This window comes from Chrysemys picta, chromosome 3 (genome assembly GCF_011386835.1).
Source record: "Chrysemys picta bellii isolate R12L10 chromosome 3, ASM1138683v2, whole genome shotgun sequence".
In the NCBI taxonomy this organism is placed as follows: Eukaryota; Metazoa; Chordata; order Testudines; family Emydidae; genus Chrysemys; species Chrysemys picta.
The window spans coordinates 38,001,864-38,028,219 of NC_088793.1; the positions used below are offsets into that span (position 1 = coordinate 38,001,864).

At 42.7% G+C, this 26,356-nt stretch overlaps 1 protein-coding gene across 3 annotated transcripts in view; it reads left to right on the forward strand.

Moving 5' to 3' along the window:
- EIPR1 (EARP complex and GARP complex interacting protein 1) overlaps positions 1-26,356 on the forward strand; it is a 168,808-nt gene that overhangs the window by 67,543 nt on the left and 74,909 nt on the right. For all 3 annotated transcript variants that reach the window (XM_065587747.1, XM_065587745.1, XM_065587746.1), the window contains one exon: positions 17,067-17,223. In XM_065587747.1, the coding sequence (XP_065443819.1) occupies positions 17,084-17,223 (140 nt within the window). In that variant the 5' untranslated portion in view covers positions 17,067-17,083. The remainder of the gene's footprint in view (positions 1-17,066; positions 17,224-26,356) is intronic.

Below are 26,356 nucleotides of genomic sequence, written 5' to 3' on the forward strand. Positions count from 1 at the left end.
ATTCAAGGGGGGAAATGATGTTTATATTCATTAATAAAGGAGAGTGATAAATCTGTTTGTCAATGCAAAGAATGAGGTTTCTGAAAACTAGCTGTTTGTTCCTGTCCTACAGAGAGCATTAATGGGCACCAGCTGGGCTCCAGCTATAGCAGCTACACCACTTCAGCTTTGCACAGCAAGAGCCGCTGTGGCAATGGTGCAGAAGTGCCTCCTGTGCAGATTTAGGAAGTATACACTTCAGTTGTTGTTCCCTGGGCAACAGAATAACTGCAGCCCAGCTGGCTCTGCACCACCTGAGTTGATCAAAGAGCAAACCCTGTCAGGCAGTGAAACTTCAGCTCCTCCAGCTCCAGTGTGAATATCTGCAGGCAATGATGTAGGAAGTATTGTCAATTGGGTTTCAAGGTTAAACACGGGGGAATGGAATGAAATGACAGGAAAGATTAGGCTGAGAATACAGTTCCTACATACATCTACTGTATACAGTTATTAATTACAGAAACGTATTCCAATACATCTTATATACTAATATAGACCTAGAAAAATATATTTTCCCTTTTTAAATTGTCTTGAAACAAAAGGCTAGAAATAGCTGGCTTACTGTATTCTGATGGAAAAGGGGAAGTGATCATGGACAGCTTATTGTATGCATTTAGTCAAGAATGATATAGGTTTAAATCTATAGTTGTATAAAATGATGATATAATTAAGGAGGTCTCAGCAGATAGAACTAGTCTGCATGTAAATGCTGTAAGTTCATGTCAGAAGTCAAGATTGCAATTGATGTACAGTCTATATCAGAGCACACTTCTGTGGCAATGTGGATTTTATTCAGCAAGGGGCGCCAGAAGAATAAAAAGTAGATGATTGGAACAGCTGTGAATTGTAATGCTAGCTGACAAGTCCCTACATAATTGTGATCTAAATCCAGTTGAGTCTTTGCAGGTTCTTTTTCTTTTTGTAGTACTCTCTTGTGTGTACATTTAATTTATTCCTAGGTTTTCTTTTATATTATGGCAGCACCTACTGGTGTCAATTTGGTCAAGGGTTTGTCAGTGCTTTCACATTTTAAAATCCTGTTTTCAAGAGGTGTTTTTTTATATATATATATATATATATATATATATATATATATATATATATATATATATATATAAACTTTGCCATTAGAATTTTACTCCAGTCTGGAAACTGCAATTTAAAAAAAGAAATATTGGAACAGCTCAGTCAACACTTGTTAATGTTTTTCCCTTATTTTTGTTCTTTGTTCACTGCTTGTTTCTTCACACAGACCTTCCAATGTGCTTCAACTCTGACCTGGAGGGACCATGTGTAAGGTTAAGGGACTTGTTGAGTCTCTGCACTTGTGCAGGCCCGGGCTTCTTTGTTGGGACTGTAAACAAAGGATTTCAATTAGTGCCAATTCTCATGGTGGTTTTTAATTGTAGGCTCCCTAGTCTATTACCAGTCCCCTGAGTCATCCTTGGGTCTAGCAAAAGGGTCTCAAATATGTGGCCCGCGAAGTTATTTTCTGTGTCCCGCCATAGGCACCAACTCCACCGGCAGCCAAGCTTCCCCCCACCCATCCCCTCCTGAGCACCGCGTCCCCGCTCCTCCGCCTACTTCCCAGCGCTTCCCGCCGCCAAACAGCTGTTTGGCAGTGCTTAGGACTTTCCAGGAGGGAGTGGGGAGGAGTGAGGACATGGCACGCTCAGGGGAGGAGACGGAGAAGAGGTGGGGCTGGGGATTTGGAGAAGGGGGTGGAATAGGGGCAGGGCGGGGACTTTAAGGAAGGGGTTGGAATGGAGGCAGGGAAGGGGTAGGAAAAGGTGGGGCGGGGTGGGGCCTCATGGAAGGGGTGGAGTGAGGGGGGCCGGGGGCAGACGGGGGGCTTCAACCGAAGTAATTCTAAAAGTAAATGCATGTTTTGTCGTTTGAGTGAGGTGCATTACTGAGTGCTTCTATTTTACTAAAACCCCTCTTCACATTACAGTTTTAAAAAAGTTAATACATTGACTTTCAATAGCATACTATATTACTCTTCATTTTTTTTCATTTTTGACTATACTTTTGTATCATTGTATGAAAAGGTTTCAGTGATGCGGCCCTTGGGCCAATGTACTAGTCCTCATGTGGCCATCGTGATGATTTGAGTTTGAGATCCCTGGTCTAGCATATCTGAATTATGGAAGTGCCCCCAAAGTAATTTTGAAATACAATTTTTGTATGTGCAGAACACACAAAATAAAGTTCTACTTTGAGTGCTTTCTCATGTCGATTCTATGCTAGGTGTGCGGGCACCACATGCACAGTTGCCAGGGTTTTTTTCCCTTAGTGGAATCCGTAGGGCTGGCCCTAGTGTCCCCTGGATCCCTGCATCTATGCACCAGTATAAGGGGTACCGCCAGTTCCTTCTTACCATGACGGTTGCTGAATTGGCTTCTTGCTCTTGCAAGGCTTTCTTTCTCTACTGGTTTAGTCTTCACAGTTTTTGTATATAGTTATACTTATAGTTATGTTAGTGTTAAAATATAGCCAATTGTCCCATTCTGAAGGGACATGTCCCAGGGACTCCGGGCTTCAAGCCATGCTCCACCTGTGGCAAACCTATGTGAGTGAGCAACCCGCTTTCAGCCTGTCTGAAATGCCTTGGGGAAGCTCATGTCAAAGACAAGTATTAGATTTTCAGGGGATTCAAAAAGACAGACACATTCACCTGATGCTAATGGAAGCATCCCTTAGACTGGCTTCGGAGCTGTCCTGCTCCAAATCAACGCCGAGTACTTTGTCCTCAGTACAAAGTGTGCCGCCGGCACCATGCTCTTCTCAGCACCATTTGCCATCCTCGGTACTGAAGAAGAGGCATAATAAACAACACGCAGAGAGAGGACACTTGCCGGTGCCGAAGAGGGACACAAGGGGTGAGGTGATGAGACCTGTGCTGCGTCACTTGTCATCCCCAGAGCTGCAGTCAGCTCCAGCAACCCCGCTGAGGGCACTGAGCCCAATTTGTGACTTCCGACTCCTGGGAAGGGTCGTGGTCCCTCGTGTCTCCAGGCACCCTCGACTCTGGAGGCTTTCCAGACTGCAAAGTACTTGCTGTCCCTCCTGGTACTGCTCACTCCCCCAAGCGCCTGCTCCCACCAAGTTCACAGGGGTAGAGGGGCGCGTAGAGCTCATTGGGGTTGCATGGCCCTGCTGCAACAGTCCCCAGCTCCCCAGCACCGCCTGGATGCAGAACCAGGTACAGCTCTGCCTTGGTCTGTGGACGAAGAGTCATTGTCTGAGTCTGAAGTTGAGTTGGTAGTGCCACAGAAGAGGTACCAGTTACTGGAATATGCATCGGACTTCGGCACTGCACCAGAGCATTGGCCAATGCAGTGGCACTGTTGGAACCCGTGGAGGTTCCCCCCGGTACCAGGGCCCTTGTTCCAGTGGTTGTACTTGGTGGAATCTGAGAGGCGTACTGTGGCACTATACCATCCGGAACCGGATGCCGATTACAGCACTGAGGTTGCCGAGGTGGGAGAGGCTGAGGAGGAGGTACCAGCCCCTCCTGTAGCACTAGCCGCCTCATCGTCATCACTGGACGAGATGGTATCAGGCCTTTCCAACCCCCAGCCATCGGATGATTTTAGGGCTCATTGAGAGCTCCTGAAGTGGGTCACCATGAACCTTGGGCCGGAAGTGGAGAAACTGAAAGAGTCCACCCACAGCCTAATTGACATCTTGGCTCTTGTGGCCCCCTCTAAAGTGGGGGTAAGTTAAAACCCTCTCGCAAACCCATCTAAAAGGGTGGACAAGAAGTACTATGTGCCTGCAATGGGATTTGAGTAATTATACTCCCATCCCCCTCCTGAGTCCCTGGTGGTGGTGGCAGCAAACAAAAGGGACAGGCAGGGGCAGCTCATGCCACACTGAAAAATAAAGAGACCAAGAGACTGGATTTCTTTGGGAGGCAGCCTACAGCTCTGCATATCAAACCAACAGGCCCCTCTGGGGAAACTGTGACTTTAATTTGTGGGACTCTGTGACGGGTTGGCTCACAGAAACCTCCTTGGGACTGCCACCTGATATGTTGAGACTATCTCTGAGCCTGTTTTCTCTGGCAGCTTGGGACTTCAGTACCCTGTCTTGTTGAGCCAGACACACCAGTCTGCTTCAAACACAGACCCAGGTCTGAACCACGTCCCCCACAAGCTGCAGGCTTAACTGAAAACAGCTTAAGAAGTGCTTCCGTCTCTAGCACCCAGACACTCAGTTCCCAATGGGGTCCAAACCCCAAATAAATCCGTTTTACTGTGTATAAAGCTTATATAGGGTAAACTCATAAATTGTTCGCCCTCTATAACACTGATAGAGAGAGATGCACTGCTATTTGCTCCCCCAGGAATTAATTACTTGCTCTGGGTCAATTAATAAGCAAAAAGTGATTTTATTAAATATAAAAAGTAAGATTTAAGTGGTTCCAACTAGTAACAGACAGAATAAAGCAAGCAAAATAAAACACAAACACGCAAGTCTAAGCCTAATACAGTAGGAAACTAAATGCAGGTAAATCTCACCCTCAGAGATGTTCCAGTAAGCTTCTTTGACAGACTAGACTTCTTCCTAGTCTGGGTCCAGCAATCACTCACACCCCCATAGTTACTGTCCTTCGTTACAGTTTCTTTCAGGCATCACTTTGGGGTGGAGAGGCTATCTTTTAAGCTAGCTGAAGACAAAAATGGAGGGGTTTCCAGGGCCTTATATAATCTTTTTCTTGTGGGTGGAAACCCCTTTGTTCTGTTGTGTAAAATCCCCTCAACAAGATGGAGTTTGCAGTCACCTGGGCAGGTCACATGTCTATGAATGATTCAGCTTTTTGCAGGCCAACGCCATTGTTTACAAGTTAGTTTGAAAGTTCCCAGGGAAGCTCAGATGTGGATTGGCGTCTTCCAAAGTCCATTGTTAGTTAAGTACTCCCAATTACTTGAATAACACCTTGACACTGTTGACCAAATCTGTCTTATGTGCCCTACAGCAAACACTTTAAATACAAGCATAGAGCCAATGCTCATATCTTCAAATAGGAAAATGGTACATTCATACAAATAGGATGAATATATTCAGTAGATCATAACCTTTGTAAAGATATGTTACATGGCATATCTAACATAAAACATATTCCAGTTATGTCATATTTACACTTATAAGCATATTTCTATAAAGCATTATGGAGTGCAACATCACAGACTCAATGACCAATTTCAGAAACTCCTTGCCACAGGAATCTAAGCAGGAGTTTGCTGCCATCCTGGAGGGAAGGCAAGACTGGTCAGAGCCTCTCTCCAGGCAGCCTTGGATGCAGCCGACTTGGCAGCCAGAACAGTGGCAACTGTGGTCACGATGAGGTGATGTTCGTGGCTCCTGTCGTCGGGCCTTTCCCACAAGGTGCAGCAGTTGGTCCAGGACCTTCCTTTCAAGGGCAATGCGCTGCTCTCTGAACAGAGGGATGCCAAGCTGCATGGCCTGAAAGATTCAAGTGCAAGGCTACCTTCTCTGGGCCATGCCTATGGCCTCCAGGAAACATTTCTGGCCACAACTGCCTCCTAGGTTCTCAGGGTCTCACAGGCACAAACCCTATAGACAGAAGGGGAAGGGCTATAAACACTGGCAGCCCTTGCCTTCTGCCTCAGCCTCTCAGTCAGGCTTGGGTAGATACCCTGATGGGTCTATGCAGGTCTTTTAATGGTGTGCCCAAGGACTGCATACCTGGATCCATCCCTCCTTTTATTTTTGGACTGCTTGTTTCCCTTCCAGACTGTGGCCCTACATAGCATTGGACCTTTGGGTGCTCAGTACTGTGTCAACTGGATATACCCTGCAGTTTCTGTGCATCTCTCCCTTCCACCGCACAAACCCATCCCTCTTCAGGGACCCTTTTCATAAGCAACTTCTCGCCCAGGAGATGTAAGCCCCAGTGCGTGTGGGAGCCATGGAGGAAGTTCCTCAAGATTTGAGAGGGAAGGGGTTTTGCTCTCGATATTTCATAATTCCAAAGGCCGAAGGGGGCCTCAGGCCCATCCTGGACTTGCGTCGCCTCAACAAATATCTCAAGAAGTTGAAGTTACGGATGGTCTCTTTTGGCCTCCATCATTCCCTCCCTGGGTCCAGGAGACTGGTATGCCACCCTTGACTTAAAGGATGCGTATTTCCACATTTCCATCTTCCATGGGCACTGATTTCTGGTGGGCCAACTCCACTACCAGTTCACCTCACTGCCCTTCAGACTATCAGCAGCCCCAAGGGTTTTTATGAAGTGTATGGTAGTGGTTGCAGCTTACCTGAGATGTCGGGGCATCCAAATCTACTGTGACAAAGTTCCTCCTCTATCTTGGTGGGTCCTGCGCTTATTGGTGGATTTTCTTGCCTCAGAGATTCACCATGTGGGTTGGGGAACAGCCCAGAGACCTTCCCCTCTGGAAGAACCCACAGTCCAGGTCAATTGGGAGGTTTGAGGGGAACCCGGGCCCGCCCTCTACTCCAGATGCTAGCCCAGAGCCCTGTGGACTGCAGCTGTCTATAGTGCCTCCTGTAACAGCTACATGACAGCTACAACTCCCTGGGCTACTTCCCCATGGCCTCCTCCAACCACCTTCCTTAATCTCACCACAGGACCTTCCTCCTGGTGTCTGATAACGCTTGTGCTCCTCAGTCCTCTAGCAGCACACCCTCTCACTCTCAGCTCCTTGCGCCTCTTGCTCCCAGCTCCTCACACTCTCACCACAAACTGAAGTGAGCTCCTTTTAAAACCCAGGTGCCCTGATTAGCCTGCCTTAATTGATTCTAGCAGCTTCTTCTTAATTGGCTCCAGGTGTCCTACTTGGCCTGCCTGCCTTAACTGGTTCTAGCAGGTTTCTGATTACTCTAGTGCAGCCCCTGCTCTGGTCACTCAGGGAACAGAAAACTACTCATCCAGTGACCAGTATATTTGCCCTCTACCAGACTCCTGTACCCCATTGGTCTGGGTCTGTCACACTACCCATACCTTGATGATTAGCTACTCAAGGGCCGTTCGCAGGCTCAGGTGCAGCACTGCATTGATATAGGAAGGGCCACCTGTTGAGAGCTGGGCCTACTAATAAATGAGCAGAAATCAACCCTAGTTCTGGTACAGAGAATAGAATTTATAGGGGCAGTGCTCGATTCCAAACTATGTCGGAGCTAATCGCCTGAGTCAGGACCATCAGCTCACGACCGATCGGGTATACCTCAAGTCACTAGTCCACATGGCAGTGTGTACTTGCATGGCGCGGTATGCGTGGCAGCATTTCAGACCCCTGCAGCTGTGGCTGGCATCAGTTTACGTCCCATGCAGGCACCACCTGGACTTGACTCTCATGATCCCGTCAACTGTTTTGGCATCGTTGACTTGGATAGGTCCTGAGTCGGTGTTGAATGGGCTTCCCTTCACTGCCCCATACCTGTCAGTGACTCTAGTCTTGGACACTTCAGACTTGGGCTGGGGAGTCGGCAGTCTCAGAACACAAGGCCTCTGGTCCCAAGAAGAACTCTCCCTGCACTTAAATGTCAGAGAACTCAGGGCGAAATGCTTGGCCTGCCAGGTGTTCCTTCCCTCTCTGTCAGACAAGGTAATGCAGGTCTTGACAGACAACACAGCTTCGATGTTCTACGTGAATAAGCAAGGGGAAGCTTGTTCCTGTGTCAAGAGACACTCTGACTGTGGGACTTCTGTGTGAAGCACACCATTCGCTTGGAGGCATCACACCTCCTAGGAGACTGGAATGCATTGGCAGATCACCTAAGCAGGTCTTTTTCCTCTCACCATGAGTGGTCCTTCACCCAGAGGTAGTCAATGCTATCTTCCAGAAGTGGGGGACTCCCCTGGTGGACCAGTTTGCCACCAGACAGAACAGGAAATGCCAACAGTTCTGCTTCATGCGCGGGCTCAGTAAGGGCTTCCTGTTCAATGTTTTCCTGCTCTCATGATGGAGGGGCTGTTGTGTACGCTTTTCCACTCATACTCTTGGTTCACAAAGTCCTCCTAATGATCAAGAAGGACAAGGGGAAGGTTATTTTGATAGCCTCGGCGTGGACATGCAAGCATTGGTTTGGCACACTCCTGGCCTCTCGGTAACAACCTTACTTATAGCTCCCACTGCGCACAGACTTGATCTCGCAGAACCAAGGCCAGTTGCTCCACCTGAACCTCGCCTCCCTGTACCTGATAGTGTGGCTACTGCATGGTTGAACCCAGAGGAGCGAGCCTGCTTGGAGCAGGTCAAGAAAATCTTGCTAGGTAGCAGAAAACCCTCCACAAGGGTGGCCTACTTGGCTAAGTGGAGACGTTTCACTTGGGCCTCCAAATGGAATCCTTCCCCCTTTCAATCATCCCTGCAGTCCATCCACAAAGGGTAGAAGGGCAGCTCAAGGAATGGACATGAGCAGCACATCTTGAACAACAGTTCTGGAAGGTTAGTAACCGTTTTTTTCTTAACTGGATTTCTTTCTGTCTCTAGCTACTTTTGTGGGGGCAGGCCACGGGAGAGAATGGGGTGGAGGGAGGAAGGAAGATGGTGTGTGAGGAAAAATTTTAAAATTAAAGCTGTTAAGTTCAGAAAGTCACCTATGGTTCGAACACCAGTGAGTGTAGTTTTTTCCTTATTATATAAGAAGAGAACTCTAATTCAGTATGCTTATTATCCACATTGGTGTGCTGGACTACAGCTGCTTCTAATGGATCTATTCTGATTTACCATGTCAGTCATTTAAATATGAAATAGTTTCTCAGTATATCCATTGAAATTATATGCTGTGTCCCTTTTTTAAAGCTGCTGTTTATCAAGGAAGATATTTATTTCCAGAAAGTTTCCAAATACAAATTTACGTAATACCCGATGACTCAGCTTGTTGCAGTTTTCAGTATATACTCTATTTAAAAAGTCCCCAAAACAAACAAACAAACAAACCCATTTCATGTAGTGATTGTAAATGGCTCTCTTTCAACCATTACTGTCCAGTCTGTAAACTTGTGGACCTGATGGTATTTGCTTACATATTAGGGAAGAATAATTCCCTCAACTGCAGGAATTACTGGGTGAAACTTTGGCCTTGAGGTCAAACTAGGTCAGTGATTTTTCAACCTTTTTTTCATTTGCGGACATAAGACAAATCAGACTACTGAAAGGGGTACAGTAGTCTGGAAAGGTTGAGAACCACTGGATTACTGTATGTAACCTGTACTGTAAAGCAGGAGCAGCAGCAGACTAGTAGCTAAGATTACACATATGTCTCCATTAACTCTTATTATAACTTTCTGTGTTCACCTTTTAGACTCAATTTTTTCTTTCAGCCTTGACCTCTTCTCAAAGGGAAATACTTTGAGTTGGAACAAATATTATTCAACTGTTTTGGAGTCCAAGAGGGAGCATGTTTGGGGTGAGAAAATAGGATACTTCACATGTTTACAACACATTCTTGTAACTTCTTTTTGAGCAGCTGTTGTGGTGGAAAATTGAAATATCATGGAAATAGCCCTCATTGAGAAGTGCTTTTGAGTACTCCACTGAAAATTGGTATTGATTTAACTGAATTGTGAGCCACTGAAAATTGCATTCTGTGCATGCCAGTATATTTTGCACTGAGTTTTCTCACTCTACTTATAAAGTGTGCAGCTAAACAAGGCCACGCTGTATGTGTGCACTTAGGTAATACAGATTTGCAGAGAAAAATGTATACAAGGTGTACAGTGAGTGAGACAAGGGACCAGCCTTGTAAGATGAGCAGGGAATCTGGCAAAGGTTCAGTAGAAGTCCTTGCCTCATTTACTGAGGTTTTGGTAAGGTAAGAGTTTCAGACCTCTTTTTAAGTTTTACTGAGGGACTCTAATCTACAAACTTCTTAAGGTGAGCAGGAGAGTAGTTTCTTTTGAGTGTACCTCATAAGGTTCATGAAGATAGGTGTTCCAATGGTGTCTAGTCAAAGAGAATGTCAGCAGGTTGTGTTAGTGTAAAAACAAACAGTAGAAGTCACTATAGCCATATATTTACACATGGGCTACCACCAATGGGGATGAAAAATCCTTTAATGTAGATGTGGTGTGGCCTAAGGAAGGCTTAGTGGCTGCTTGGAAAGCAGTGTGGCTGATGATTAAGTGGCTTGCTGTGTGGCTGATGATTAAGTGGCTTAAAAGAAAGAACCTTAAAGGTCCAATGCAATAGCCTTGTATGTTTGTATTTTTTATCTAATATCAGTAATAACTCCTGTATTCATTTAAATGTCCACTTTTTGTTTTGTACTTTTCTAAAAATAAAAATATTGAAAATTAAATTACATAGTTTTAGAAAGAAAAGATTTTCTGGTTTAAGTCAAATATATTAGAAATTATTATTTAACTGTGTAACACAGGGGTCGGCAACGTTCGGCACGCGGCTCGCCAGGCTAAGCACCCTGGCGGGCCGGGCCAGTTTTATTTATATGCTGACGTGGCAGGTTCGGCCGATCGCGGCCCACACTGGCCGCGGTTCGCCGTCCCGGGCCAATGGGGGCGGCGAGAAGCGACGCGGGCGAGCGATGTGCTGGCCGCGGCTTCTCGCCGCCCCCATTGGCCCGGGACGGCGAACCGCGGACAGTGGGGGCCGTAATTGGCCGAACCTGCCACGTCAGCAGGTAAATAAAACTGGCCCCGCCCGCCAGGGTGCTTACCCTGGCGAGCCGCGTGCCGAACGTTGCCGACCCCTGGTGTAACATGATGAGTATAAAGTTACAGAAAAAATGTTTGATATTGTATCTGAAAGATAGTATGTGAGAAGGTGGTAAAAAGCTATTTGCATGTCACAACTGGGGAGAGTTAAGATTGTAGCAGAGATCTCCAAAGGGAATGCCATAGATTGGCATCTTTCATAATGAAATATACATTTCTATTTGCATGTAGGTGCAAGACAAATTCAAGGGCTAAAGTGATACTGTTCAATGGTAGTAAGAATGGAAAATTTAAAATTATTAAAGTAATGAGAGACTTCCAAAGTAATCTGGGCATGAAACGTATGGATGTATGGCCAGTTCTGCAAGTACTGTACAGTTAGTGATCCCCTTGTTGTATATCCATTGAGAACGTAGCCATGGGAGCCTTGTTCATATGTAGATGGAGCTATTTTATACTGAGTCTCCTGTAGATCTGCGGCTGCTGATTATTTGATTTGAGGAGTTATGACCCACAATAGAACTTTACTCCATTTGTAATAACGGGTTGACACTTTACAATCTATTCCAGACCTTCCTGGCTCTTTTACCAGAGAGAAAAGTATCTGTTTTTAAATACCTTATATAAAAGGGAAATTTAACCTGGGTTTAGACTAGGCATACCTAAAATGACGTCAGTGTTTGGCCATGAGAATTCCATTTTGGTTTCACACCTCTGGGAATGAATTGTCAGCTGTATATAAGTACATTAAAATGAGTGTAAGGGAAGATGAAAGGTGCTCTGAATTAAGTTCTGCACCAGTGAAATAAGCGAAACATCTAATTTCAACATACCTTCAAAATTTAAAAATACAACTGGTAAGGCTTGCAAGGAACATACTATTCTTGAGAATAGACCATAGTATGAGAGCTTGACACTGGCCCATCAGTTTCCATGAGCATTTCCAATTCCAGCTATGAATAAAGTCTTTTAAGATGATATGCTTGGGATTTTGTGCATCTACTATGTAAGCCAGTTGTATAGTCCCAAGAAGACTCCCCCTCTTTGATGCATACTGGATTTCATTCCCTAGCCACTTGCAAATGAAGTGAAGCTGGTGTGCAGAGTTATATCATTTTACACATGAAAATCTGAGCCACCCTTCTGCTTTAGACCTTTTGGTATCTGTTAGGTGCATACAAAAGCATTAGCCTTACAAAGGGAAGAGTTGCCATCCTTTAAATTAAGATTCTTCCATCTCCTTAGCATTGGGGAGACCATTTTTAGTAAATATTAAATTTTAGGAAATACTGTCATTACAGTGAGATTGATGCTTTTTTCCATGATAGAGCGGGGAAGAGAGAGTAATCACAATAGGTCATTTTAAATCTTGATAAATAATCGATAGAAGTTTCTCATTTCAGTTTCTGTAAATTTGGACCAGAGACAGCTAAATAGCTGAACTACTTCCTCCTTTAGGTACATCTACACAGCTGGTGGCAGCGAGCCTCCTAGCCCTAATCCGCAGACTTGGGCTTGCTGGGCTCGGGCTCCAGCGCCCGAGATCCAGCCTGAGCCATAACTTCAAAGCACTGTCTCCACAGCCATGTTTAGAGTGCTAGCTCAAGCTTCACTAGCCCAAGTCTGTCATGGGCTGTGAGGGTTGCTGCAACAGGTTGTGTAGATGTACCCATAGTGAACTGGGACAAATGACTTCTCAGCTAGAGGGACCCCTTGTAAGTGTTTGATAGTTTTCATGCTAAGCATTGGATTATAAAGATATGCACTAATGTAGAAAGCTTAGAACAGTTTAAGATGAAAATCGAATAGTTAAAAAAAATTGCTGCTTCAAGTAAGTACTACAAAATAACAGCCATTAATACAGTAAATCTATTCTGGTCAAATTACATTTCAAAAAGATAAGCCTCTCTTGCATTTTGGGAGAACAAATGGAATCTGATATACATCATATCAAAGTAGATAAACAGCCTCTCAGAAGGGACACTGTATACTGGGCTCCAAGGAATGGCATAGCTAAGTCTGCAAGATGTGGAAGTATGATCTATCTTTATGCTTTCACCACCCAGTGGAGTCTCCTGTGCATACAGTAGTGAGGCACATTTCCAGCTTGGTCTTGACAGCATTTATAGTTACTATAGTTAGATAGAATCTCTGCCCAGTTACTGCGCACACTTGAAATTTAAGTGGTTTTCTTTATTGGTGGCCGCAGGTAAAATTTTCAAAAGCACCTAAGTTACTTAGGTGCTTTTGATAACTTTGCCCTGCTTCAAATTCTTCCTCCAGTCTTTAGGTGGCTTTCTTTGCTATTAGCAATTATTTTCCTTTACTCTTCCAAGCATCTGTGTGATGTGCTGGCTTCTGCATTGTCTTGATGAAATCCAAAACTCATGAGACTAGCTTAAGTGGGGCTCCAACTGACAAGTTACACTAACTTCCCTAGACTCAACATTGCAGAAATACTCAGAGGTTAAAATTAAGATCCCAGATATCTTTTGCGGAGCTTAAAATACTTTCTTTGCTGAGATGAATCGAATAAAATCATATAATAAAATCTTATGCTTCAGGGCATAAGTTGATTGTCTGCAGGGCTCTTGAAGGAATTTTTCCCTTTGCACAATTGGCCAGGTGTATTCTGGGTTTTTTTGTTTGTGTTGTTTTTGTTTTGTTTTGTTTTTGCTATCTTCTAAAGCATCAGGGTTTGGCTGCAGCTGGAAATACGGCACCAAATGAGGGTGTATTGAGGTGGTAAGGAGAATTCTCTTTCTTAGATGCTTGGCTGCTGAGTCTTGCTCACCTGTTCAGAGTATGGGTTAACTTCAGAGGGTTCAAATTTGGATCACCATCTCTGCTGAACTCCTCTGTTCCACAGCCAGCATCTCTACTTTGGGTTTCATGGAACAGGAAATTATCAGAGTGCAATTGTTCTTCACCATGTTTTTCAGTAAATAATAGATAGCATGAAGGTGCATATGGGCACTGTCTCAGTTAACCAGCTCATTTAGGGTAGACTCTTTTCTGCTTATAGCCATTGCAGTCTGGAGATGATTGCAGCAAAATGTCTGTTTTTTAGACTATAAGCTCTTCAGGCAGAGACAAGCTTTTCTGTGTGTATGTTTAGTGCCTAGCACACTTGGGTGCTACGGTAATGCTGACAGATCCCAGTTGTCAGCAAGCAGGATCGAACTTGGGACTGCTGGAGCTTAGTGCATGAGCCTCTACCGCATGAGCTAAAAGCCAACTGGCTGTTAACTAGGGCTCTAGAGCAAACTCATTTAATTCTCTCTAAGTGGTCTTGGTGCTACTAGATGGGCTAGAACACCACACCCAGAAGGTGTGTGGGTTACACTACTATAATATAAATAATAATAGTGGATCATCTAGTAGACTCAGACAAAGAAATGAAGTGATGTTAAAGAGGGTTTAAATTTGTTAAAGCAAAAAGTGGTGATGTGCTGGGTCTGCCCCACCCTATGATGGGGGGCAGAAGGAGTTTATCATGATCTTTACCTTTAGACAAACTTAGTCATAGGTAGTTTGCCAGAAAAACAAAACAAAAACAAACCAACAACAACACTTCTACCAAAGACTATACCAAACTCACCACTTTCCCAAATTCCTCCGAAAAGAATCTAGCTGAAAATCACTTGCCATTTTCTCCCCACAGACACTATGGATCTTAACCCTAGCTAAGACTCTGGAAAGTCTATGTACCATGGCCTCTTCTGAGCGGCTTACACCTTTCATGGTTCTCTGTGCATCTCTCGGTGGTAGTGGGACAGCCTCCAGGTGCTTGCTTTTTTCTTTATCAGCTATGAGAAAGCATATTGTTACTGAGTACACGAACTTACTGTAAATTTAGCTTAAGTGGATAGTTGTTGTTTTTTCTTTGTATAGTGGAGGTGCTTAGTGTGTTAGGTGCACTGCTTTACCATTTGGTAAGGAAAAATAGCAATATAGAGTTGCTTTTTTTGTTGTTGTTCAGTAATGACATTGAATTGAAGTGGCAAATTTGGTATAGTATTAGGTGAGTTTTAAATATTGATCAATCACTCAGCATGCACTACAATTAGTACAGGTCTGTTTGCATAGCAACAGACGAAAGGGGATTGTCCAACACCGTCGTGATTCCAAATTGCCTCTTCGACCAAATTCATGTACAAATTCTAGTGTATACATTTGCCAGATAACAAGTTCTGAAGTCTGCACAGTAAATTAAGCCTCCCCTTCAGCCCTCCTCCTTTGAAGTGATTATCATCTTCTTCCATTGGTCTTTCCTAATTTCATCCAATTTTTATCTAGTTACTTTTCCTGTTTCTCATGGATAACTAAGATTTCTTATTATTTATTATTAATTATTTTGGATTAAATGCTTACCCTCTTTCTGTCCTTGGGGAAGTAGTTCGTATGCCTTATTTATATATTTGCTTCAAACTGCTTTGTAATATGGACTTGTTTGGTTTCTGTATCCATGTTGCTGACATCTTAGTCCAAGATACTGTTTTGTAGTACAGTTGCTCCTGTTTCCTTTCCCTCAATTCTCAAAGTCAGCAGAATCACCTCAGTTCATAGCTCCAGACTAAAACCAGTCATATGTACTCAGAAAGGGAAGTCCTTCGTCTCTCAGTCCCTAATACAAAGCGACTCTTCAAAAGAAAATGTTTTTTTTAAAGTAACCATTACTTACCCATTGGATTTTCACATAGACCATTTTAATAGGGATTCAATCTTCCCCAAACTGCCCCCCAACCCAAACCCCTACTATTAGTGGTCTCCTTACTATTGCCATCAATGGTAGGATTTTTGTGTGCAGCAGTATCTTGTACTGATCTGCTGTTCCAGGGGTGGGCAAACTACAGCCCACGGGCCGGATCTGGCCCACCAGCCATTTTCATCCGTCTCTAGAGCTCCCACTGGGGAGTGGGATCTGGGACTTACCCCGCTCAGGTGCCCCAGCTGGGGAGCAGGGTCTGGGGCCGCTCCCGGAAACAGCAGTATGGCCCTGCTCTGGCTCCTGCTCTGCACACTGCCCCCACCCGCAGCACCCATTGGCCGGGAACTGCGGCCAATGGGAGCTACAGAGGCAGCGCCTGCAGACGGGGCAGCGTGCAGAGCCTCCGGGCCGCAGTTCCGCTTAGGAGCCAGAAGGGGGACATGGCCGCTGCTTCCAGGAGTCGCTTGAGTTAAGTGCAGCCCGGAGCCTGCACCCCTGGCCCCCTCCGGAGCCCCAACCCCCTGCCCCAACCCTGATCCCCTTCCCGCCCTCCGAACTCCTCTGCCCCAGCCTGGAGCCCCCTCCCGCACACTGAACTCCTCATTTCTGGCCCCACCCTGGAGCCCGCAACCCCAACCAGAGCCCTCACCCCCTTCCACACCCCAGGCCCAATTTTGTGAGCATTCATGGCCCGCCATACAATTTCTATTCCCAGATGTGGCCTTGGGCCAAAAGGTTTGCCTACCCCTGTGCTATTCCCTTGTTGACCTTGAACCAGATTCTCTGTTGCATAGCAATTTGCACCAGTGCAAAGTGGTCGCAAATTATTACCATTCTGATCTAGTAATGCTTACACCCACTTTGCACTAATGCAAATTGCTACACACGGTGCAGGGTAATGAAGATGGGCCGCGCAAAATTCTTTTCCCTATAGTGCTGATAGACTGCTTTCATAGCTACACCTATATTTTGCTACATCATCATTTTTTTTAAAAGGCAAATTTAAACATAAAGGGGTTTAAAGACTCATAGACTTTAAGGTCAGAAGGGACCATTAGCTGTTGCTGCTTTTTTAAAAATAAAAATAAATCTTGTATTTGTCTTTTTTGGAAACACTGTTTTTACAGCTGGAATTAAAGGGACGAATTTGAATGCATATATGTTTAGAGGAGAACTCTTTTTGCTAAACAGTCTTTCACAGCAAAGAATGTGACTTAGTGCCATACATGCAAACTGGGGATAACCCAGCAAATCCACATGAAGAAATTTTAAAATTGTGGCTAAACTATTACTGTTAAGGTGCAAACTATACACTTGAGAAGGGGTCATTTTCATTTCTAACATTAATTGAAAGGAACATATGGGGAATGGGGCTTGGAAAATCTCTTTTCATTAGAACTGAATTTTGGCTTTAAACCATGGAAAAGTGGGTTAAATGTATGCTAATTGTGAGTTCTGCGGTGAACTGATTGCTGACTTGAGGTCTGTGCCTTTATCTGTGTTGTATGTTTTTTGAATTCAGCTTAATATGATATTTTAAATATTTCAAACAGCAGATGTGCATTGCTTAAAGATTTGCATAGATGTTGATGCATGTATACAGTATGTCTCCTGTACAATGATCTGTTGACATTATCCTCTGTTGCTTAGCTTCAGACAGTAAAGTCATGACATGTGCGGCTGTTTGGAGGATGCCGAAGGAATTGGAATCAGGCAGTCATGAATCCCCTGATGATTCATCAAGCAACACTCAAACCCTGGAGCTACTCTGTCACCTTGACAACACAGCCCATGGCAATATGGCCTGGTAGGATTCTGCATATTTTATATTCCCAGAAAAAGCCTAAAGCCCTGTGCTGTTAGTTTTGTGCAGATTTATATTATAGAAACTGGATTACAAACTTTAAAACTATTCTATCTTAAAAAATGGTACAAATTGATTTTTTGGTCCCAGATGTTTCATAGATTAAAAACATGTATTATAGTCCTTGCAAAAAACACATCCTGTAAAAGCCTGTGTACTGTTTTGTTGTGTCTTCCCCCCTTTCATACAAGACCTTTGTTGCACACAAACAGGTGCTCTACTTAACATTTTAGCCTTTGTCCAGAACATAATTTTGATATCACATTTTATCTTTTTTTTTCTGGCCGCATTTTGCTCTATTTGGTATAAATATAAGTAATTTATTGTTTACTGGGGAGAGATTTGATTATGTTACATAGTTCCTCTTTATTCTTTTTTTGTCAACTAAAAATTTATAATGAGGTCTGGAATATTGCAGTGTGTTATCAGTGTGTTTTCATTATTTGATTGAGAGAGTGAAATTTGCTCACCGTATATTCATGAGCACCTACCTGTGTAAGTATCTATATAGCATGTTTCTGTGCAAGGCAACAGAATGTTGACACTCAACCTATAGGTCATAACAGCATGATTTGGCATCTGCTATGACTTCTGGGCCATTTTCCACTCCTATACCAGCAAGCAGAGTACTAATTGCAGGAGAACTCTCTGCACTGGCTAATATTGATTTTGTGTGTGTGTGTGTCAGCCAGAGCATTGAACGAAGGACCATGATCTCAGAGTGTACAGACTCCTTGCACTACCACCACCAAGAAACTTTGAAGATACCACCCAGAAAAGGGTGAATGAGGAGGGAGAGGATGAGACATGGGAATTGAGAGATGTTACATCATATTTACATACATTGAACTGGACATTGCAACATAACACACTTATGCTGTGTCAGGTGTTGCTCTATGACTTTCTTGTGAGAGTCTATTGAAATTGCATCAAAGGAAACATCAAATCCCATCCTATTTCCTCAAATTCTCCTCTTTTTTTTTAGACTTTTTTGTAAGACAGGTTTAAAAAGCTCCTGTGCTGCACAGAGGTGAAGGGCAAAAGGTAAAGTTGGAGAATTGCCATCAGCAGATCTCACTTACTGCTGGCTTCCTCCACTCAGAGGTCCCAGCGTGGGTTAGTCTCACCTCTATGCCCTTCCCAAACCACACTAACTCTCTGAAGTTCTACTGCTGCTGTCTTGGGGAGTGTGTTATCCTTTTGTTTGAAATCCTTTGTCTAGCTTTCAAGCCATGTAACAGGCCTTATATCTAAGACAAATATAATTTAAACTTCAAGTTAACATTTTGTGAGGCCTTATAAAAATTGCTTGACTAATTCTTTTTATATATCTATTAATTTTGCAATTCAATAAAAAATGATTGATTTGTTGTTTATAAACCCAACCTATTATTTTTGGTTTGTTTAGTTTATTTTTCTCTAGGCCATATTGTGGAGCCCCCTCACTGGAAACCCAGTGAGACTACTTGAGTGATTAGGTGCTCACTAGGGTGTGCATTGGTTCCAGAGTTGTGTCCTTAATCTGTGTATCTGCCCAGTTATTTTTTAAGGAAGTGCCTGGGTAGTAAACCTGCAAAGTTTGGATTCAGACTTTTTCAGAGTTGGTGTGGGTACTGTTTGAAGCACTGAGGGTGGGCAGGCATAGGCCTACCCAAAACAAAAGGCCTTCCCCCTCAATTAAGAATGAGGAACCACTGAACATCACTGGCATCAAGTGGACAACAAATGACTAAAACAGGATCAGGAGTGATGTCAGAGGGTAATAATGAGGGATCGGAGTGGGACGGGGACACACCAAGCAGAGAACACCAGATAGCTCCCACTGCTCCTCAAAGGAGTCTTAGGAGTCAGTGGATGCTCTTCAGAGGAACTCTGCCTAGAGATTTGAGCAGATAAGAGACCGGAATTAGGCCACACAGTCACAGAGCACCCCCGCCCCGTTCAGCTTCCTTCTCCTACTGTGATGGATGGCTGACTTGGCCAGCACTAGGAGGAGGTTGATTATGAGGTCTTGTGACTTTGTGGGCCCGTGGACGGGGTGTCCTAGGATAAGGAGGCGTGGAAGACAGTGCAGCCAGAATTTCCGTAAGCGGTTCTAGAGAAGCCAGAAGAGGGTCTGCATTCTGATGTACTTTACATAGAAGTATGACAGGGTCTCCCTCTGGCCACAGAAAGGACAGATGTCAGGGGAGTTCTTAAACCATGCCAGGTACATGCCTGTGCTCATGATTACGTGAAGATGCCACCAGCTAGTATCCCAGGAGGGCTGTAGAACCAGAGTGAAGTACAGCCTAGCCATCCTTAGGTGTCAGCAGGTCCTGCCACTTGGCATCGGGGCGGAACACCAGGGCAAAGATATGGATGGTGTGAAGCATGAGTGCATACCGATTGTTTCCTGGGTGTGTTTCAGAGGCAGATTGGCTGGATGGTGTTCAGCCAACTGAGGTTGCGGGACAAGGGCCTGAAGGCAAGGTCTTGAGGGCCAACTGGTGTGGGTGCAGTCGGGGTTTGGGTGTGGCTTTGGTAATTTGTGTTGGTGCTTTAAATTCAGAATCACTTATAATTAGTTTAGTAAGGATTAAAACTAATAAATAGTACTGTATTTCAAGACCTCCTTCCTTGTAAGAGACTACCCAAAGGTATCCCGAATAATTTTACAATGTTAAATTACCTTTATTAATTGAACACCTCTCTAGATTGACCAGAGACCAACCAGAATTGGGTCAAGATAGAGTAGTATCCAGTCCTGAGAACTCCACTGAAACAAGTATACACAAAGACCTGGTGTATAGGGGACTCTGCTGCATCATTCAAAATATTACTTTTAAGATTTTATTCTGAAACACAAGGCAGTAGTGTGCAGTAAAGTTGTGGGTTTGTTAATTTCATCCACATGTAGGCTAACTACCAAGCAGAGAGCAATGTGTTGACAAGTGTCTACTTAGATGTTTAAAAATCTGTTTTGTTGTTTAATTCAATATCTGTATTTTAGGTATTTTGTAAAACTAAGTGACTTACCCCAAATAGGCGTGGAAGAACTGGGATTAGAATTTACCTTTAACGACAAGAACATTCTTCCTTCATTTGAAGAAAAACAAAGTATTTAAAAATCATCATGAAAATGCACGAGAAACTTTATAGTCAAATGGGTTACTTACATTAAGGAGGCTGATTCTTTGCCTACATAAATGTCATGTTAGTCATTCAGATTGCTGGCTGTGGCTGCCCTGCACTACCTGGTCAATGTTTCATTCAAAAACACAATCTCCTACTGTTTTAACTAAAGGGCTTATATGCTTTGTAGTCTAGCTATCAGAGGCAATGTGATTACACCCTCTCTGAGCAGTCTGGCACTCCGTCCAAGTTACTTTGGGGGGGGAGCGAGGGAAGGGAGTCGTTAACTGAATCATGACAGCTCTTGAAATTGCACATTTGAGGTGATAGCAGATTTTAAAAGTTTTTTTTTAAGTCAAGTTTTGAAATGAATGGTTGGAATGAAGATTAGAAAGAAGATTGCAATTATCGAATATCTTTATCTGCATTTTATAAGGAAAAGAAAAGGAAAGAGAAAAATTTAAATTTAAAATGTGCTTGTAACATTACTCTTCTATTACCCAACTCTCCTGTTTTTCACACTGTCCTTTTCTTACCTATGCTTTCTCCTTTCATGGTTCCCACTGTATCCTGCATCTCAGCTTCTTTTCTCTACAGCTGATTTTCCTATGTTCATTTCCTATTGCCTGGCGAAGGCCTTATAGTTAGAATATTGCCTCTGATATTATTTCTATTTCTAATACGGTGTGTACGAGAAATACTGTGGGGTGCGAAGGGAGAAGGGAATTATTTTCACTGCCAAGATGCTAGGTATTCATTTTATTTCACTTACCATTCTTTCTTTTAATGACTTTGTTTTAACAAGAAGTGACAAGGACACTGGCACATAGATTTTCAAAAATGAAATGAGGTAAAGAAATGCAGAATTCGTTTTTGGAACAAACACATACATACACACACACCATATAGTACACCCACTGTAGTGTGTATTTTCTTCTGAGCCAAGACCAAAAAATCAAGTATCAGAGGGGTAGCCGTGTTAGTCTGAATCTGTAAAAAGCAACAGAGGGTCCTGTGGCACCTTTGAGACTAACAGAAGTATTGGGAGTGTATTGGGGTGAGGTTCTTACCCACAAAAGCTTATGCTCCCAATACTTCTGTTAGTCTCAAAGGTGCCACAAGACCAAAAAAGAATGCCTAATGTGTGATGACACAAATTCTAAGTTTTCCTTACCTGTCTCTGAGCTTCATGTGTCCTCTGCTCAAAGACTTTTGGAATGTTTTTCTAGTTATATCCTGACAAAACTAACCATGACATCTGTGGACAAAGAAATTTGGAGTTCTTCTTGCCATGCGTATTGTCAGTATTTGAATACCACCAACTGCTATTCATCTGCAGTTTACACAAATCTGTACTGCTGCTAAGCTTCAATGTATCTTGGAGTTAGCAAAATTCTTACTTTGGATATAGCAGACATTTGAATGAGCAGGGAAATGGATATGAACCCTACTTCAGAAAAAACATTTAAGCATGTGTTTATATTTAAACTTGTGTAGCCCTGTAATGTGCTTTGCTAGCTTGAGGCATAAACAGCCTAGGTCTTTTCCACCTATAACTTCTACAGTTTTATAAGTTTTCCCTTTTCTAGTTGCACTTTTTATGTATCAAGCATGTAAGAAAAAATCTGACAACTTAGTCTATTATGCTTATAGAAATTAGAATACAGTTATTGTTATGCACACCAAGAGTTAGTAACAGAGGGAGGGCTTCTACTCTAAAGAAATAAAGCAGTCTGCTCGGAAACTGAGACTTTTTCATCTCAGGAAATTGTTGATAAAATTATGCTTGCCACCTCTTGGCTTTGAAAGCTGAGTTCACTTTTAAAGAGTTTTCTCAACTTCTCTTTTGAGCCTGTAAGTTGTTTCATAGATTTCAGTGGGATAACTTGCAAGATTAAGGGTTTGCAAGAAGAGGTCCTGTATTTAATTGTTGTTTATTTATATAGTGATATTGTGTGTGGCATTTTAGAGAAATAGATGATAATATCGTGAGGAACTTACAATTGGAGTTAAAATATTGCATGTCAAGAGAAGTTGGACAACATGCTGTGGGAGAAGGAGAGGCGAAGGGAAAGGGGAAAGCAACAATAGGACTCTGTGATTACTTTGGTTAGTAATATTTGCATTGTGAGGGTTTCCTAAAACTTGTTTCTGCTTAGCTGGCATTGAGGTGAGACTAGGACTTATAGGCCTTCAGGAAAGGGAGGACAACTGGATCAGAAAGGGAATTATAGATGTGCCAGTGAGTCCACCTGGAAAAATGCATGATGAAATGAGGATGAGAGAGGTAAGGGAAAGATACTTCATGTACCTAACTGACACATTTAACTAAGTGGAAGCTGAGCTGTGCAAGACCTTAAAGATGAGTACTGAAAAGTTTGAATTTGATTCAAGAGGCAGAAGACAGCTACTGAAAACATTTGAAAAACGATGATGTTGTCAGAATGACAGTTAAAGCTATCTTTGATTGCAGATGGATAAGGGAGGAGTTACTACTTCGATTAGTTCCCAGGCAATTAACTGAAATGTTGGAACTAAGTATTAGCAGATATAAAAGTAACTAGAGGGAAGCAGCAATTTAAAAAATGCCAGCTGTTTTTGGGTCTCTTGAATATTTAGCGGGAAAAACTTTTAAAATTAGTATGTTCTGAATTTATGAAAGATGGGGCAGGAAAGAGAGAGAAAGCAACTGTAAATAAATACTTTTAATGATCTGGAAAAGATGAGTAGTGAGGTGCTGTTCCTTGCACTAAGGGATGTCATATGGCTAAATCCATACTACTTTGTAAAAGGGCGTATAAATCACCCATTAAGGTAGTTTATCACCAAGCACTTTGTTGTATAACCAATAGTAAAAAGAGAGTCCTAAGCGAGACTTAGGCTACGTCTACACTAGATACCTTACAATGGCACAGCTGTACCGATGCAGCTGTGCTGTAGTAAAGTCTCCCATGTAGCCACTCTATGCTGACGTGAAAGAGCTGTCCCATGAACATAATAAAACCACCCCCAATGAGTGGCGGGAGAGTGTCTCCTGCCAACATAGTGCTGTCCATACCAGCACTTCTGTGGGTGTAATTTTTGTCAGTCAGGGGGTGTTTTTTCACACCTCTGACCGACAAAAATGCTAGTGTAGATATAGCCTAAGTTGCCAGGGCATAGTGTTTGTAAGGTTAGCTCTTTCTTTTTTCGTGTTGCTTCTTTAACTATTATAACACAACTTATCTTATGGAAAGGCTTGAGTAAATTTTCTTGAAATAGGCAATGAGTTTTGGATCCAACAACTTACTCTGTTTCTTTTGCAAGAGTAAGTGTTTTAGAAAACCGAGCAAAATATCTTGTTGGTTTTAAGTTGGTGAAGAATGGTGAAACCCTGGGTGGGGGGAGGGAGGAGTGGAGGAGGAGCAGATGACAGGGAGAGAACAAAAACAAAAAAACACTGGCTGAAGTAACTTGGCGTGGACTAATGCTCTCGATTTCAAATCTTCTCCATTTTTAAGTTCTGCATAGTATGCCTGTGATCTGTTAGCAAGGTGAGTGTTTTCTGGCTTATGTATCATAAGTAATCAATGTTCCAGAATTAGAACACTGATAATAATTCCCAAGCATTCATGTGCTAGACTAGAGTAGTGTTAGCTCTGTAGTGCTAACATGTATGCAGTGCAATAAAAACTTAGCTTTGTCAAAAAAGTGAACAGAGATCACTTTAAGTATGTACAGAGAGCAGACCTGCTGTGTTAGAAGATAGATAGGATATTTATCACTCTGTATAATCCATTGTAATTTTCTCCTAAGCATGCATTTGGTTAGCAATCTGAAAAATGTGAAGTAAACTGTAAGAATATAGATAGTACTATAAATTTAACCACTGTACCAGTACCAAAAGCCTTTTGTCAAGTAGGGGAGAATATTAATATTTCTTTATGGAGTGAAAGAAGCTTTTCTAGCGAAAGAGTTATCTAATTTTGTTCTTATAAAGGCACTGAGACATTAAATAGAAAATAAATGCTTTCTTCCCTAACCAAATCTGTCTTCAGTGTGTTTTAATTAAAAATTATTCTTTCTGTTTAAAAGGCCTATCTTCACATTGCTTATTATGTGGGAAATCCCTTTTAAATGAGGAAAAACAGAAAATCATACTCATTTTACTACTTTTGTCGGAGCTGCTCCTTCTGCTTACACTTGAAGTTGGTAGGCAAGTCAGCAAACCCTTCGTGACAGACTTAATGGAAATGAGGTATCCACAATATTCATTTTTTCCCCCCCAATATCCGTTCCTTTGGGGCAGCCATGTGTCTGCCAAATTGGTGATGGCAGGATTAACCCCATGTGTGAGTAAACAGTGGCAGGGCTAGTTCTTTTCAGCATGAATACCTCGTGTTTCTCTCTGTGACTTCCCACATCTTTCTAATTAGGAGGGATCAGAGCCACCAAAATTTTAATTCATACACAGAAATTTGATTGAAAAAGACAAGCATTTGATGCCTTCCCAGAATATACCAACCAATGAAGCTCATGGGGAAATGGGATTTAAGTCAATTGCAACAAATTATGCTAATAACTAGAACTGGGGACAGCACAAATGCAGGTATCTGGCACAGGAAAAGCCATTTGTCAATGAAGGAGGTTGCTCTTAATGACTGAAAATTAAACCAGCATTTTATTCAAAGAGAAGATTTCTTATTAATCCTCACATAACTTTACAGTGTGGGTTTTAATAATAAAAGAGGCATTTATGAACTCCACAGGAAATAGATGTTCTTTAGTGAGAAGGTCATATGATGTACTGATTGAAATCCATGGTTACTGTTCTTCCAACTATCGCAAGTTGTGATCTTGCCAGATCTCTCAAGCTTAAGCAGTGTTATCCTTAACTTATGAGTAGGAGCCAGACAAAGAGCATGCAGGTGCTTCACGTGTTGATGATTCAGTAACTAGACCCCTTTCTTTTAGCTTGATACTTCACTTTACAGCCAAAGTCTCCCCTCCTTCCTTTTCCCCTCTCTGGTCTTCATTGTCTCCTTTCTGTTCTTGGCATTGTGTTGTCTTTTATCTTACTCTGTAGCATACAGCCCTTCCTTCATTTGTACTCTAAAATGGGGTTTAAGAAGCAATCAGGAACATTTTCACTTTGCTGATCTGAAAACCTGATAATTCTTTTAAAATCAAGCAGTTTCCTCCTACTTCTCTGTGAAGTTTAAGACCAAAATGCTGCATTAAGGGCCATTTTTTTCATGATCTATCAAAGTTTAGGGTATGGGGCAAGCTAATTATACCACATCCAATTTAAAAGGTAGGGGGAATTTAGGTCCGCACAATATAAGTGCCCAAAGTAGAATGTGGCCAGAATGCTAAGGTTGTTATTCCTATTATTTCAAGTAGTTTCATGAGAAATTAAAGGACCAAAGCTCATCTGGACATCAGTTTGGTCACATCTTAAAAATAAAGAAATAAAAGCCCTCACCATCTCGCAGCACAGTACCCCCTGACGGTTCAATCTGCAATTGGCAGAACGTTGCTTTTTATTGATTTACTAGTACCTCTTTCATATGAATTGGATTTTCTTTGGAGGTCTCTTGTCCAAGGACTGTCTAGGCTCATCCTTTCTTAGCTGGTATGGTCACAGGAGTTCTCAGTGCTGGGTGGTTTGACTACAGTAAACACGGATTTCTACTAGTTTAACATACACTTTAACTGCGAGTGGAAAAGACTTGTAACAGCTTCATAATATTACTATATGGACTGTATTAGGGCCCCAGTTCAGGAAAAATAAATCCATTAATGACAGCATTTGATCATGTGCTTCACTTTAAGCATGTGCTTAAATCCCATTGAAGTCAATGGGACACAATCACATGCTGACAATTAAGCAAAGGCTTAAGTGCAATACTACATAGAGATGGACTTAAGTGCTTTCCGGTGTTTATTGACCCCATAATGTAAGTTTGTTTATTTATTTATT